Source organism: Vespa mandarinia, chromosome 3 (assembly GCF_050613455.1).
Source record: "Vespa mandarinia isolate Hongniang chromosome 3, ASM5061345v1, whole genome shotgun sequence".
Taxonomy (NCBI): Eukaryota; Metazoa; Arthropoda; class Insecta; order Hymenoptera; family Vespidae; genus Vespa; species Vespa mandarinia.
In genome coordinates this window covers 8620001-8637500 of record NC_140812.1, presented here as the reverse complement: position 1 = coordinate 8637500, position 17500 = coordinate 8620001, and the positions used below count along the sequence as shown (strand labels likewise).

The following is a 17500-nucleotide window of genomic DNA, read 5'->3' as shown; positions in this document are numbered from 1 at the left end:
TTCTTTTTATATATATATATATATATATTTTTTTTTTTTTTATGTATATATTAATTCCATTTTTGCAATATAATTAATAATAAAGTGGAATTAGAACCATTCTTAAAGTAGAACTTCTGTTCTTTTTTAATTATTTTTTTTTTGCATTTGTTTGTTTATTTTTTCTTTTTTCTTCGTTTTTAACTTTTCCTATTAACTCTTGTCCAGAAAAAAAAATGTATACAATGTAAAAGTTATATGTAATTAACAAAAAATTATTATTATTATGTTAGAAATAAAAGAAAAAAAAAAAAAGAAAATAATGGAAATAGAAATTATTTAGTAAATTATTAATAAAAAGAAAAATTAAACTTTTCCAGTTACGTAATTAATAAAATAGAACCAGTCTGCTTATTTTTTTTTTTTTTCTTTCTTTCGTTATTGAAATTGAGTATAGTCAATAATGTTTTATATGGCATGTAGTGTATAAAGTACAAAGTACAAAGTTTACGCATTAGAATAAAAAAAAAAAAAAAGAAGAAGAAGAAGAAAAGAAAAGGAAAAAAAAACTGAAAGTAAGAGAAAGAGAGAAATATTATTTTATAAATTTTTACGACAGAATCGGAGTCGTAATAGCGTCTGTGTTGGCGACTTTCGATCTTCAGGAACGACTTTGGGATGAGACTGCAGTGTAGTGCAGCAGTTTCTGTGTTATATGCATCGGACCGGTTTCTTCTGTGCTTGACGACGATGTTGCGCTCTTCGAGTTAGACGACGACGTTTCTCGTTCCCAGACTCGACAAATTCAACACTCCTCGTGCAATCTTTCTTTCTTTCTTTCTTTATTTATTTTTATTATCATTATTGTTATTATTATTATTATTATTATCCTTATTATTATTGATATTATTATTATAAGTATTTCGTACAATTTTATCGATATTTAGGTTGTAAATTGTTGAATGAATTATTTTCCTTGATTTTTATGACAATTATTTATTTATTTATTTTTTTTTCTTTTTTTTTTTTTTTATGATTTTTTTTTTTTTTTTTTTTTTTTTTTTTTTTTTCTTTTTTTTTTTTTCTTTTTTTTTTATTTCATTAACCTTTTTTTTGTGAAGAGTAAGAACGTAATGCAGTGCAAACTTCGAAGTCATAATACATTTGTATATATTTTATTTGGTCTTTTGTTTTCTTTTTATATATATAAAAAATTTCACACAAATACATACAAGTAAAAATGTTATAAAGTATTCACATAATCTTGAACAAATTTTTTTCATAGTCAATATACTATTAGATTTGAAAGAAATACGATCACGAAAAGTTAATATACATATAATACATATATATACAAATGTATTTCAATATCAATGTTTATTAATTATAAATCATATTATAAATTCCGCAATTGTATTATATAATCTTTCTTGGATAAAAAAAAAAAATGTTTAAATTTCTGTCGAGCATAATTTTAATTCGTTAAAATCGTAAAACTTAATTTCATTTTATTTCATTTTATTTCATTTCATATCATTTTATTTCATTTCGTTTGTATAATAATATATCTGTGCTACCTAAAAGGGAAAAAAGAAGAAGAATCTTCAAATTACTATTTCGTTGCTGAGACTAAAAAAAGAAAAAGAAAAAATGGATGAGAAAAAAATTAAAAAGTTTTATTTCGTCATTAGATATTGCGAAAATTCGGTCCACGTCGTCGACGAAACGAAAAGGAGTAATTTACGTTTTTTAGATTTCGCGTACTTTCATCAACGTCGAAACCAAAACCTCTGCTTTTCTGTACATTAAATCGTACGACACGTTTAAAAGCAAGCTAGCGAACTATAGAGCAATATATATATATATATATATATATATATATATATATATAAACATGTACAAATATATATGTATGTATGTATGTATGTATATATATATGTTGCTCGGCCGTATGTTTTATTCGCGATATGCTTTTAAACGTGCAATCGTTCGTACATTGACACTGAATGTTCACTTTTATAATGTGAGCAACTAAGGAAGAAAGAAAAAGCAACTTTGTGAGTTTTCACATAGAAAATTTTCCGATAATCGTCGCCATTAAATAAAATTAAACGGGACAGACGCATAAAAAGAATCAAAGAAAGAAAGATAGATAGATAGATATATATATATAGAGAAAGAGATATTTTTAGACGGGAATATTTCAAAGGCTTGGACGAATATTGTTTTTGTTCAAATCGTTTTTATAAAAGTTATACATCATATAACGCGATAGAAAAATTAACGAAATTTTATCGCATAAATACGATCCTGTTGAAACATGAAATATTACGTGTCGTTTGTTTTAATACTAATAAATTTTTTATTTATTATATTAATAAAAATAACAACATGAAGTTTTTTGCAATTTCTATTTGACTTTATTTATTTTTTTTTCTTTCTTGAAACATTAATTAAACATTCAACATGGCGATAAAAAATTAGAAGAGTTCATCAATGTAAAATTTTCCATTAAAACTCTAATCTCTAAGGACAACGCCATTGTTACATCCTCCAATGAATTCGATTAAATTTTCATCCGTTCGAATAATATTGATTGTAACAAATTAACGATGAACTATTACTATCAGCTTATTCGTAACGTACATGTATCTTTAGTAATTAGAGACGTTAGACGGTGATTTAATAGCGACTAGAGAGCGATATCGTTTAATACGATACTCGCCTATGGATTAATTATTCGATTTCACCGATAGATATAATGTTCAAAGAGAGTTCGAATTTGAATTGACTGCTTTATTTTTTTATTTTATTCTTTTTCTTTTTTTTTTTTTCTTTTTTTTTCAAGATGAAGAAAATCATTGATTGGTTTCGTTCTCGTTCGATAATCACGATTTATATTCGGTCCCCTGGACACGGCAATAGTACACGACTTCCGGCCGGAAGTTCATAAGACACTGCGGTACCACTAGCAGCACCGTATTGAAGTATGCTGCTCTAGCTTTGGAAACCTGCATGCAAAGCATATCGATCGTACCTGACTATTCGCCATATTCACTCGGCTCAATTTATGCGATAACCTCTTTTCTTTTTTCTTTTTCTTTTTCTTTTTTCCCCTTCCTCCGCTTGTTTTTTTAATTATCGATCGAACCATAATCTTTCTCGGTGTACTTGTGTACTTCCGGTTCTTTCTCTCTCTCTTTTTTTTTCTTTTTCTTTATCTTTTTCTTTTTCTTTTTTTTTTTCCTCCTTCTTAGGAAGAAATATGGCGGCAAGTTCGTCATCGCAGTTAGAAAGAAAAGAAACATGGCGACAAGTTCGTCATGTATTGTATTTTGTATCATGTATCGTCATTATTTGGTAATTATTTATTTATTTCTCTTCTTTCTGTTTTTTCCCCCTTTTTTTCTCTTTTTTCTTTCTTTTTATTTTTTGTGCAAAGATCAACTTTAATTTCGTTCGATCTACTTTTATTCACTTTTCGTTATCTTTTTAGGAAGGCAAGTAACACGGACGCAATTTAATTTTTTTTTTTCTTTTTTTTTCTATTCTTTCTACGAAGATCGATCCAACTTTAATTTCATTCGGCTTACTTCCATACTTTTGATTTCTTTTTCTTTTTTCTTCTTAAGAAAAAAAGGAACATAACGGCAAGTTAGTTCGTCGCCATTATATTTTTCTCTCTTTTTCTCCTTTTCCCTTTCACGGATCGATCTAGGTTCTGTAATTTCGTTCGGCTTACTTTTTCATCCTTCGGTTTTCTTGTTTTTTTTTTTTTTTCTTCTTATCTTAAGAAGGAAACAAATATGACGATGGTAAGTTTGACGTCATATATTTTGTTTTCTTTTTTCCTTTTTTCCTTTTTTTTTTTTTTTAACCATCTATCAATCTAATATCATTCGTCATTATTCTTTTCATTTATTCCGATGACGAAATCTTAATGATAATTTCTGTGGGAGAAAAACTATAAACAAGGACGTAGCCTATCCTGTAACAAAGGACGCCTATTGTTCGTAGTCTCTCTGGTAGAAACGCTCCGTATACACGTTATATATGATATAATTCCATATTATACCACAATGTAAGTACACGTACATATGTATACATACTCTCGATGTCAGTCGTGTGTCGCGTACTTTCCTGAGAACGCACAACGCACGTATCCGTCCGCCGCGTCCGTATTAAGAAATAGAGAAAGAGATAGAAAGAGAGAGAGAGAGAGAGAGAGAGAGAGAGAGAGAGAGAGAGAGAGAGAGAGAGAGAGAGAGAGAGAGAGAGAACATACCATCTAGCAATAGTTTGTTTCTCCTAGTTCAACGGGTCAATGGAGCAGTCAGATATACGCTCATATAATACAAACTCTAAAAGCGACGAGACACGTCCTCGTCGTTCAACGGGCTCTTCTCGTCCTTGGCATATATCTTATTGGTCTCGAGCTTTTCGAAGGTTCCGAAGGATTCAGGTGTTGTATAGAGGGGAGGGTGGGGGATGTTAATATTATGCGTTTGTGAGAAATTATTAGATAAAGAAAAAGACGGAAAAGAAAAAAAAAAAAAGAAAAAGAAACAAGAACAAAAATAAATTTCCAAGCAGAAGAATAATTGAACAAAAGTAAAAAAAAAAAAATTTTTTTTTTAAATAATTTTAATTTTTCGTTCATTGTCTCTCTATTGTTTTGTTTTTGCTTTCTGTTTGTGTTTTAAACACAGATACAGGCGAAGCGCGAGCTGTTCTTCAAAGGCGACAGCACGGGCATAATCTCATCGCCTTCGGTGCCCTCAGTTCCACCACCTCAACCACCAGGCCAGGCGTCGTCATCATCATCTTCTTTGACGACTACGAGTGGCAATACAACGACTAGCATCAGTACGACGACAACTAACAACAGCAGTGGCACAACGAATCTTGTTAATTCAACTAGTTCCAACGTCAACAGTAGCAATAACAATAATAACAACAATAACAACAACAGCAGTACATCGGTCCAATCGACATCTTCCATATCCTCCTCATCCTCGTCTTCTTTGAGCACGACGGCAAGCATTTACACTGGTGGTGTTAACGCAAGTCATGCGAGTCATGCGACGAGCTCTTCTATACCGCCAACGGCGAAGATGCGTTTGCCTCTCTCATCCTCCTCGACCTCCACCTCCACATCGTCGTCGTCGTCCACGACAACCTCAGGCAACAATCCCAATCATACCTCGGCCTCGGCCCTGATACTCAATCAGAACAATGATCCTTCCGAGGATAGCAACAAAAGAGAATCGGCAAGGAGCAACAACGATTCTAAGGATTCATCATCTAACGCTATACATCATCGGCCGCTTCAACCGTTAACAAAGTCAAAGGAACTTGACGGTTACGTTGGCTTCGCCAATTTACCTAACCAGGTCTATAGGAAGGCCGTTAAGAAGGGATTTGACTTTACCATTATGGTTGTTGGTTCGTATATTGTCATTTTCTTTTTTTTTCCCTTCTTATTTTCTATTTCCTTTTTCTTCTCTTTTTCTTTTTTCTCTTTTGTTAAAGTAATTTTCTACCTTATCTTCCTGAATGAGACACTGTCGGTAAAGAAGAAAACAAGGAAAGGAAAAAATGGCTCTGCTTTACCGACTCGCTACGACATCTCGGTTCATTTACCTCTCTCTCACAACAATGCTTTCTTTTCTTTTTCATTTTTTTTCTCTCTCTCTTTCTCTCTCTGTCTTTATTAAAATTGATCTTTTCCGACACTTTTGAGAATATGAACTTTTATGAACATTATTACGAAGTTATATATATAACACTTGCATGCATGAGACACATAATATATCGCATCAGGGTCTTGAAAACGAAGAAGGGATCGTTTCGTTTGTACTCAATTAAACGTACATTGCCGCCTTCTGCCGAAAGGACAACGAACGTCTCTCTTCTACTCTCGAGGTTCAAAGAGATCGAAAGACAAAAGAAAGGCCATTTTTCTTTTCTCTGTGGTTTTTATCCATTTCTCTTCTCTAAGCTACTGCACTGCTGTTTTAATTCCGGTCAAAAAAAAAATATATATATATATATCGTTTTTATAAAACTTTCTCATCTGCTCGACACGTGCAGTGCCGGCTTGCATCTACGTACATATACACACACACACATATATATATATATATATATCCCGAAGCGCAGCTGGATTAGGCTTGCCGCTGTTCTCAGTGGTTCTCAAATTTCTTGGCTTGAAATCTCGAGTCCATTGAGATACGAAGACTCACTCTAGAGTTGACGAAATTCGTAATTTCATCGTTGATTGAGAATACTTGAGTAGACTCTCCTTTTTCCATGACTCACTTTTGACTTTCTAAATTTTAGGGATATTTTTTTTTTGGTACGCGCGCGCGCTATGGTGCATCATTATGTTCCTCTGGAAGAACAAAGCATCTTCACGATATATACACCTACATATATATATATATATATATATATATATATATATATATTATGATGTATATAGACATATATATGTATAAATAAATATGAGAATTCCCCGTTCAAAATAAAAGCTAGAAATTTGAGAATATGGGCGGAGTAACTCTGCTATTAATAGGATCGGTATAAACGGAGTCATTCTCCGTAAATAAAGCAATTCAAGTACGTACCCTTGAGAATGACCACTGGTACTGGTTCAAGGTTTGCAAATGCAAGGATAATATTAATACGCATACTATAATAATATACATTGGATTAAATACAAATTTGTGATCGATCTCTTTGTACCTTTTTATTATTATTATTATTATTATTATTATTATTATTATTATTATTATTATTATTATTACTATTATTTTTATTATTATTATTATTATTATTATTATTATTATTATTATTATTATTATTGTTATTATTATTATTATTATTATTATTATTATTATTATTATTATTATTATTATTATTATTATTATTATTATTATTATTATTATTATTATTATTATTATTATTAAACCCAACATATCGTATAAAAGAGCAAAATGTGAAAAAAGAAAAAGACATTTAACAAAAATTATGAATACTTTCGTGAAAAAAATTCAATTGTAGTATTTAAAATTTTCTTTTTCTTTTTTTTTTCCTTACATTCATTCATTCATTCTTTCTTTGTTTTCTTTCTTTATTTCTTTCACTTAGGTCGATCCGGACTAGGAAAATCAACTTTTATAAACTCCATGTTTTTGGCCGACATATACAGCGCGGAATATCCAGGACCTAGCCTCAGGGTAAAGAAAACAGTAGCTGTGGAAACGACCAAAGTGTTGCTGAAAGAAAATGGGGTAAATCTTACATTGACAGTGGTCGATACGCCTGGATTTGGCGATGCGATCGACAATAGTAATTGGTAATTTGTGCTTTATTTATTTTTATTCTTCACCTATTGTATATTGCATGGGAAAAAAATCGATGCTGTTTTTAAAACTCATACTTAAAAACAAATAAAAATGTGACAATTTAAAATCGTGCACATTAAAAAAAAAAACGAAATTATGAATTTATTGAGAAATCATTTTGCAAAAGAAATTAAATTTAACTTTTAATATAATTACTATTGAGTTGAAAAATAAACAGAGTTCAATCAGAGATCAAGTAAATATTGATATTTTTAGTAATAAAATCCAATCATCAAATTGATATTATGCAAATGTAAAACAAATACAGCGTATATTATAATATAAATTAAATTATAAAGGAACAAATGATTATTTTATATTATATATATATATATATATATATATATATATATAACTATAAAAAAAAAATTTTATTCTATGTCATTAAAATTGCATATAAAATAATTTTTCATATTGTTCATAATTTAGAAAATTATTAAAAATTTATATGATAGATTGTTGTCTCATTTAGTACATATAGCATATATACATATAGCATATATACATATATTTGCTCGTTTATTAATTTCAATGATTAAAATATATATATATATATTTTATATGTAAATATATATATATATATATATATATATATATATATATATGTATATATCATTTGCTTCAGTTGGGTTCCAGTTATAGAATACATTGAGTCGAAATACGAGGAGTTCCTGAATGCCGAGTCTCGCGTAACGAGACGGCAAATACCCGACAGTCGAGTACACTGTTGTCTTTATTTCATCGCGCCCTCGGGTCACGACCTGACGCCGCTCGATGTTGAGTTCATGCAGCGCCTTCACGACAAAGTCAATATAATACCTGTTATTGCGAAGGCCGATACGATGACTCCTGACGAGCGTGCTTATTTTAAAAAAAAAGTAAGTAAATGAAAAAAAAAAATATATATATATATTCTTATAAAATAATAATTGTCAATTTAAATATATAATGTGTATGTGTGTGTGTGTGTGTGTGTGTGTGTGTGTGTGTGTGTGTGTGTGTGTGTGTGTGTGTGTGTGTGTATGTGTGTATATAATATATTGAATTTTTTAAAAGGTCTGTTCTTTTTCTATTTTTTTTTTCCTTCAGTCATCTTATTTATTTTTCTTGTTTTTTTTTGTTTAGATATTAAATGAAATTGCGCAACACAAAATCAAAATCTATGAATTCCCAGAAGAGGAATACGAAGAGGATAGTAAGTTCGATAAAGTTTTAAGGGATAGAGTCCCATTCGCTGTTGTTGGGGCGAATACTGTAGTCGAACACGATGGGAAGAAAGTACGTGGAAGAAATTATCCATGGGGTATTGCTGAAGGTATATGAAAAAATAAAACAAAAAACAAACAAACAATAATAATAATAATAATAATTATTATTATTATTATTATTATTATTATTATTATTATATGTATAATTCATATCATTGCCATTTTAAAATGATATTAATATCTAGAAATATATATTTGTGAAATTATTATCTTTAATCGTTACCTTTTTTTTTTCAGTTGAGAATCTAGACCATTGCGACTTCATAGCTCTACGAGATATGATCATTCGAACGCATCTGCAAGATTTACAAGATGTTACAAATAATATACATTATGAGAACTTTCGATGTCGGACTTTGGCCGGTCTTGGTGTAGATGGAAAACCGACTAAAATTTCCAATAAGTACGTACAAAAGTATATATTTTTACAAATTATTATGTTTTAATATCTTTATATTATACACACGTTCGTCGTTATTTCAAACGAAATTTTTGATTTCTTTTCTACGTACACATATACATATAAAATGAGAGGCAATGAAAATTAAATGATGAATTTATATAATCAATTAATAACAAGATGCAGGCATTTAAAGTATAACACGTTAAGAATTAAATTAAGAATTTGAATGGAGCGATATAGATTAATTATTTATTTATTTACAACCTGTTAAGTAGTAGGAGGGAATTATAATCTCCTTACTTTTATGTTCGATCATTCTAAGTTTTTTTTCTTTTTTTTTTTTTTTTTTTTTTTTTTCTTTTTTTTTTTAACATTTATGATTGTTTTCTTCTTTTTCCCAAAATACCAATGGAAAAAGCTTGTGCATGCAAACTACTGAAAAGTAAGAGAGATAATATACATTTATATATATATTATATATATAATTAACGTAATGTAAATGATTTTTGACAAAAAAGAAAAGAAAAAAAGAAAAAAGAATAGAAAAAAAGGGAGAAAAAAAAAGAAATCGCACTGTAGGCGGCAAAAGATTTAGAGGAAAAAAGAGAACATCCGTGATAAAGACAAAACTTTTTTAACTGCATTCTTAATAGATGAATTTTAATATTGATTTCTTATTGGTTAGTTTGTGCCCACCAGGAGTGATGAACAGTTTCATGACAGTGTGGTAAGTCCTTTAATAAGGCTGAGGTCATGTACTATGGTTTTGTGTGCACAAGCCTTGTCGAATTTCTATTTGCTAGTTCTTAGTATCAGAAATCATGTCATGCTAAAAGAAACAAAAAAGAAAAGAAAAAAAAGAAAAAAAAAGGAGGGTTCACTGCATCGAGAAATCGAAAGAATTAATATTGTCTATCGATGATAAAAAAAAAATAAAAAAGTCGAACAAACATGATATTTCAAATACGAACTATTATTATTAACAATAAAATGATAACAATAAAATGATATATTGTATCTTACATTTGATAAAGTAGTGAGCCCTCTGTAACGATATTAGTTATTGCAAGTAACGCATTATAAATAATTGTGAAATTTAGTAAGTTCCAAGAAAAGTGTAGATAAAAGGAACCAGGAATATTTGAAATAAGAAAAAAAAAAGAAAAGAAAAAAGAATTGTTTTTATTTTATTAGTTTTTTATGAAACCTCGCATTGATATATACCTAAATATATAAATAACAGATTGCTTGCTGCTTTATTTTTATCTTCTTTTAGTGGCTATTTATTTAGTTTTTTTCATCATTGAAATGGCACAGCACTACTATCCCCCCCCTCTGTAATGTCTCGTTCGTAAATCTATACAATATTTCAAAGAAATATTAGGAACATATATATATATGCATATATATATATATATATTTTTTTTTTTTTTTTTTTTTTTTCACAATGATATTACAGAAACTTTACGCTAGTATATATTTCCTACATGAATATTATTCTCGTACACATATATATATATATGCCTGTAAACTAACAATGTATTAGTACGATTTTATGTACAAATAAAGAAAACTATTTCTCGTAGATGTAATTATAATTTATATTTTGATAATTATGTTCGATGGTGCGTGTAAAATTGTTTTATTTATTTATTCTTTTTTTCTTTTTGCTTTTTTATTATAGGAATCCTTTGGCTCAATTGGAGGAAGAGAAAAGAGAACACGATAATAAAATGAAGAAGATGGAAATTGAAATGGAACAAGTATTCGAAATGAAAGTTCGTGAAAAGAAACAGAAACTTAAAGATTCAGAGGCCGATGTAAGTATTATCATTTGTTTTTATGATTTTTTTTTTTCTTTTTTTTCCATTTTTTTTTTCTTTTTATTTTTATAATTTTGTTCTTTTTAAAATTGTATCATGTTATAATACATAAATATCGACTACAGTTACAGAGACGGCATGAACAAATGCGGCGCTCTTTAGAACAACAAGTTCGCGAATTAGAAGAGAAAAGACGTGCATTTGAAGCAGAAAAATTAGCATGGGAACAACAGACCGGTCACAGTATTGAAGAATTACGTAGGCGCAGTTTAGAAGCCAACTCAAAAGAGTAAGTGTGAATTTATTTATTAACAATAAAATGCTTTTGACCATTTTGTATTGAATTATCAACGTTTTATTTTTATTTTTTCATTTTTATACACAAAGTTACTGCTTTGATTACACTTATCCATCCTTTTATTGTATTATATATCAAAAACAATCTGCCATTCGTGTCGCAAAGGAGAAATTGATTTAATTTTTAATTCTTCATATACAATTAGAAATAGGGTATACAAAAATAAAAATATAAAAAAAAGAATGATAAACTTAATGATCCTAAGTGCATATTACTTAATGTGTTACATCATTTCTAATTTTTTTTTTTCTTCTCTTCTTTTTTTATCATAATATTTATTAATATATACGAAGTTATATTAATAATGTGTATAGTTACTTTCTATAAGTAAAAAGTATTTGTATAGGCAATTAATTAATAACAGGAAATGGCTAAATAAATTATAGTAGATTTTGCTATATATATTCTTATGTATTCTTATTAAAATTAATTGCTTGAGATATTGTCTGTTATTTACGCTTAATAACAAGAAAACGTATTACAAATACGTTTATATTAGAAAATTCATAAATTCTCATTTGTATAACACGAATATAATGAATTGTTGATCTCAATGCTAATGCTATGAAATTTTATATTACGATTTATAAAAATGTTTATTTTTGTAGCATAAAATATACTTTTATCGTTCTATACATCATCTGCAACATATAATTTTTAAGTAGATTTTATTTTTATTTATTTCTTTTTTTGGGGGGTGGGGAGACTGAGGAATTTGATATGATGGCATATACAAGATTATGTAAGATAGTAATGCAATACATTTTCGTTAATGAATAATTTGTTTAAATAACAAATTGATATATAGTGCTTTTCATAAATGTAATTATTAGTGCTTCATGTATATCAGCTACCAAATCACAAGCTTTGTCTGCTTGATATATAAAATAGAAAAAATATCAAATTGTTCGCACATTTTAACCCTTTAACTTATTTTAATTTCACATTTATCTACTCTCACAAAATAGCATAGTAAATTGCACATATTTGTCATCTAAAATTTATGTTTGTTGTATATTTACTTGTAATATAGAATAATATAGTATTCTATTTATTTATTTATCTCTTTTTTTTTGTATATTTATATATATATATATATATATATGTATATGTATATGTATATGTATATATATATATATATATATATATATATATATGTATGTATATATAAAGAATTTTAATTCTTGTACAAAACTAGAATATAGTATCAAATTAAATAATTTATCTATATTGAATAGTTTCACAATGTTCATGTATATCTTATTCTTTTCTTTCTTTATAATGCATGCAGCAGATTTTTCCGATTTTACAAAAGGCAAGTAATGTGATAGAGTATACATATTAAGTGTGATTTAATATTCAACATTATATCCGTTACACCATCTTTATTTTAATTAAATATATTTAAATAATTAGAATAATTCAAAATTAAACTGAATGAGCACATTTTCAAAAGAATTATTGTTACGAAGGTGTTTAATATGATAACAAATGTTTACAATTAAATAACATTTTTTGCCTTTCCAGAATATCTACTAATTATTATTTGCATAGCATAGCATTAATGTCAACATATCATTTATAAATAATTGCACTTAAAAAGAAAAGTGTACTGCTTATAATATTACAGCAATAATCTTTTTTCTTTTTTTCTTTTCTTTTCTTTTCTTTTCTTTTCCTTCCTTTTCTTATTAAATTTTTTTAACATGTGTACATAGGTATTTTTAGAAAAGCAGATTTATATTGAATATCTCTATCTTAGAGTTCATATACTATATGCAACAAACAGTAACTTAAGTTATATACACAAATTCGTTCCTAAAAAGCTTTCCAGATGAATGTTATGTCATGCCTGCGCTTGTCTGTTTGTTGTGTGTATACGATATCGGGGTGTCCTTAATTTAGGACGGGATCGGTGTCGTCCGAGGGATCTGGAGGTGGAGGGGGTACGTTGAGGGGTTCCCGAGGGATAGGAAGTCTTCTTCGCCGTCATACCAGTTTCAAATCACCTCAAGAGAGCCCCACACAGATACAGCTTGTCATACAGCATCCTGATTAAACAAAAAAAAAAAAAAAAAAAAAAGAAAAAAAAACAAAACAAAACAAAAAAAAACAAAAAAGACAAGAAATAACACAAAAAAAATATATCAATTAGTCAGATATCCATCCCTAATGATGCGAATGAACTAAGTTAAATTAAATCAAACTATGAATATCTTTTATGTCATTCATTTTAATTTTACATACCTGACACGTATCATTTAACACATTCATTATGACAAAGTTGAATATACATATATTTAACTGAGAAACACAATTATATCAAACACAATTTAAGAGTCAGATGTATGTGCCAGATTATATCTTATATCATTTTATTTTATTTTTTTTTTTTGCACCATTTCATATGTAAACATAAAATTAAATATCACAAACTCTTCTTTCGTTTGAAATAATAGTTAGAATTGCCTTAAAATGAATATTGTTATAAAAATTTTATTAACTCAACTACTATTCAATTAACATAACTTACTGAGAAACAGACTGATAAATAACTAAACGTTATTTAGTGCTCATTTTAGTTTTAGTTGCAAGAGAGGACATAGCTGCATAATCTCATTGTACTGCGTTAAATGTTACATGGTTGCTATATATCATGCATACATATAAAAATGTTATTCTCACATTACAAAAGAAGTTATCGTCGTGTTCGAAAAGGATTATTATACGAAGAAAATTTCATTGATAACACTTAAATTAATTTAATTGTATGAATTATCATATTTAGATGTAAGAATATAACTGTGTATTTTTGGCACAATATTTGATATCCAAGAAATGTATAAGAGAGCTTTGTACTTCCAGTTTCTACTTAATATCCATTTTCTACTTAAAAACAAGAAAAAAAAAAAAAAAAAAAAAAAAAAAAAAGAAATAGATATTTTTTGTTCGTAGATAATTAATTTTTCATATAATTCATAAAATAACAAAGAGTTGTAAACTCTGAGCAAGCTGTCCTTTCGTGCATCAGAAAGTATTTTTTCATTGGATAGTACTTCAAAATTTTTTTTAAATGCTTATTATATTGTAAAGCAATTTTTTATTGTCTGAGAGACAGCTTGGCAGAGGTGAATACACACTACAAATAATTAATCAAAAAATGATAAAATACATTGTTAATTTCATCGTTAAAACTTGTTTCGCAAATAAAAAGTAATGCTTTCTTAAGATATTTACTAACAATTTTCACCCTCATTTTTTAGCCTATTTTTGTGTGAGCGACATGAGAAATGCTATAGCCATATTCTAATATGCATTACAATTATTGTTCCCAGATTATTAATGTTTGTTTGAAAATTAAACCTGGCTTATAATTTTTGTTTAATATTAAGAGTCAGTTTCTTTTATTATTTTGTTATTTTATTATTATATATATATATATATATATATATATATATATATATATGTATGCATGTGTGTGTGTGTGTATGTGTAATTTATACTCCTACAAATATGTATTAAACTTTGACCTAAACCTTGAAAGTTTGATTTCACAATATAAAAATACATATCAACATACATACATACATACAAATCTACATACATATCTACATACCTACATACATACATACATTAAACACATCATTAATCTATTTCTATGGATTATATGCATTTCTAATATTGTATAATTCGTACGCATCGATAAAATACTTGAAATGAAATCTTAATTTATTAAATATAAAGTCACTATTAATATTATAATATAATATATACATATATATATATACATATATATATATATATATATATATGTATATACATAACATAACATAACATACAATTAATATATGTGCCTTTTGGAAAATGGCCCATATAGTTGATGAAGCATGATCTCAGTATGTTTAGATTTTGCAAATGATTGTATTAATACGATAATTGTTGCTTGTCGGAAATAAAAATATTTTCATTAATGGCAAATATTTTTGAAGAAGCTATTTATATGATGATAAAAGATATTCAATAAATCGATTAGAATAAATTTAAGATATATTGATTATTATTTTGCAACAAAAAAAAAAAGAAAAATAATGTCACACATGTATAATTATATACTATCGATAATCATACAGCAAAATCTTAAAATCTGAATCATACTTGAAATAAGTAAACAATGTCGATCAGAGTTATAATGAAATACATATAATTCACAGATTAATATTTCCTTAACATTTAAATTTTTCTTTCAGGGCTGTGGATGGGAAGGACAAGAAAAACAAGAAGAAGGGCCTGTTCTAATAACATGAAAAAAAAATTAAAAAAAAAAAAAAAATAAAAAAAAAGAAATCTGGGGAAGGCACAGTGAGGTGCTGCTTCTTTCCAAATCGTACAATGGTGTTCCTGTTTACACAGTGGCGATGAGATAACATTTTCATCCCAGCCAATGAATTTATTTTATTACAGAAATTCACAAGAGATTCATAATGAACTCAATCAAACATCACACACATACATACACACACACACACACACACACACATCATTTTCTCATTAATATCCTCATATAAAACTTTATAACATTAGCGCAAATTATATATGGACCTTTATTAATCGCTTACACGAAGTATTGTAAAAGAATGATATATATATATATATATATCCATGAATATGGTTCAAATTAAGATCGAATTGCATCGATCTTGGATAGAGTCCTTTACAGGAAACTTATACCGACATTTTCATATTAAATTTCAAAGATTCCCTTTATTATTTCTTTTTTTTTTTTTTTTTATTTTATGTTTTTATTTTTTTGTATTTTTTTTATTTTTTTTTCTATTGTTTTCTCGAAAAATTTTTATAATGAAAATTTGAAGAAAGTACATTTTGAATATTAAATATAACGTTTTTATTTCACAGACTGACGTGTTTAGAAAGAATTAGAAAAGCGTTCAATACTGGTGCAGAGTGATTTTATGAAAGATTCTTTTCTCTTCGATCATAAAGATTTTTCACAAGAATGAAAATGAAATTGTATAAAAATGTATACATATATTATAATAATCATACCCATATTAAATATAGGATATGGAATAATTTACGATATCAAAAAGAAGAAAAGAAAAAAAAAGAAAAGAAAAATCAACGACAAAATAATATAAATGCTTAATCTCGTAAAATTAATCGTACCGTGCATGGTGCTTAATCTCAAATCGAGCCTCAATTGTATCGTGCAAATTAGATAATGTCAAATTAGACTGGATATGCGTATATGCGTTTTGAGGTTAAGTAAAACGATTTTCTTTTTTTTTTTTTATTTTTTATTTTTATTTAATTTTTTTCTTGCCGCTTTGTATCTGCTCACATATTCAGTTTCCGAGTAACGACGATCATTTTTTTTTTTTTTTTTTTTTTTTTATAACGAAAAACCGTCGTAGATTTGATCATTTTTTTTGCTACTTCGATCATTAATAATAAACATATTTACGCAATAATATAATAATAAATATTGAAATATTTATATTGTTTGTATTTAACATATATTACAATGTTCATCTTTTTTTCTTTTTTTTTTTTTTCTTCTGAATTAATAAATATTTTGTTCGTAAATATTTATTATTTTTTGGTACATATTAAATGACGATGCAAAAGAAAATCGGTATTCTGAAAGAAATAATGTAAGAAGAAAAAAGAAAAGAAAAGAAAAAAAAAAGAAAACAAAATTTTATTTGACTTCAAACGCGAGAAATATCTGTCTATACGAAAAGAATCACTTCGGCGTGTTTTTTGTGCTTTGAAATTGATAAAGCAAAATAATAATAATAAATAATAATAATAATAAATAATAATAATGATAATGAAGCTTGAGTGAGAATACAAAACCACGCAACTATCAAATTAATAACATATTCATAATGTCCGATATCGCATAATGTCCGATAAATGAAAGTTAAAATTAAAAAAAAAAAAAGGGAGCAGCATAATTAGAGGACAAATAAAACAAAACAAAAAAATGATATTCGATAACAAAAATTTTTATTATATATTATATATATATTCATGATGTAATCGTAATCTATCACGTGCGTTTTTATAACAGCCAAACTCCAATTAGCATTTCTTTCGTAAATGACGGCCATTATAGATGAAGAGAGAGAGAGCGTATTATATATACTCGATAATCAAATAAAAAAAATTGTTTGCACTTTGAAAGTAGGTGACCAGGCGTGAATTTACAAGAAAGTTGATTTTGGATCCAACGCTAT

At 27.4% G+C, this 17500-nt stretch overlaps 1 protein-coding gene across 8 annotated transcripts in view; it reads left to right on the top strand.

Moving 5' to 3' along the window:
* The window catches only part of pnut (septin 7-like protein pnut), a 48296-nt gene extending 31333 nt beyond the window's left edge, over positions 1-16963 (top strand). For 5 of the 8 annotated variants that reach the window (XM_035880351.2, XM_035880344.2, XM_035880342.2 and 2 more), the window contains exons 4-11: positions 4689-5424; positions 7132-7339; positions 8014-8266; positions 8514-8703; positions 8894-9059; positions 10744-10879; positions 11008-11171; positions 13146-14095. In XM_035880351.2, the coding sequence (XP_035736244.1) occupies positions 4689-5424; positions 7132-7339; positions 8014-8266; positions 8514-8703; positions 8894-9059; positions 10744-10879; positions 11008-11171; positions 13146-13299 (2007 nt within the window). In that variant the 3' untranslated portion in view covers positions 13300-14095. Of the gene's footprint in view, positions 1-4291; positions 4442-4688; positions 5425-7131; positions 7340-8013; positions 8267-8513; positions 8704-8893; positions 9060-10743; positions 10880-11007; positions 11172-13145; positions 14096-15487 lie in introns of those variants that run through there. The other 3 variants (XM_035880354.2, XM_085656158.1, XM_035880356.2) reach the window with 3 other exon arrangements.
* The last annotated feature ends 537 nt before the right edge of the window (positions 16964-17500 follow it).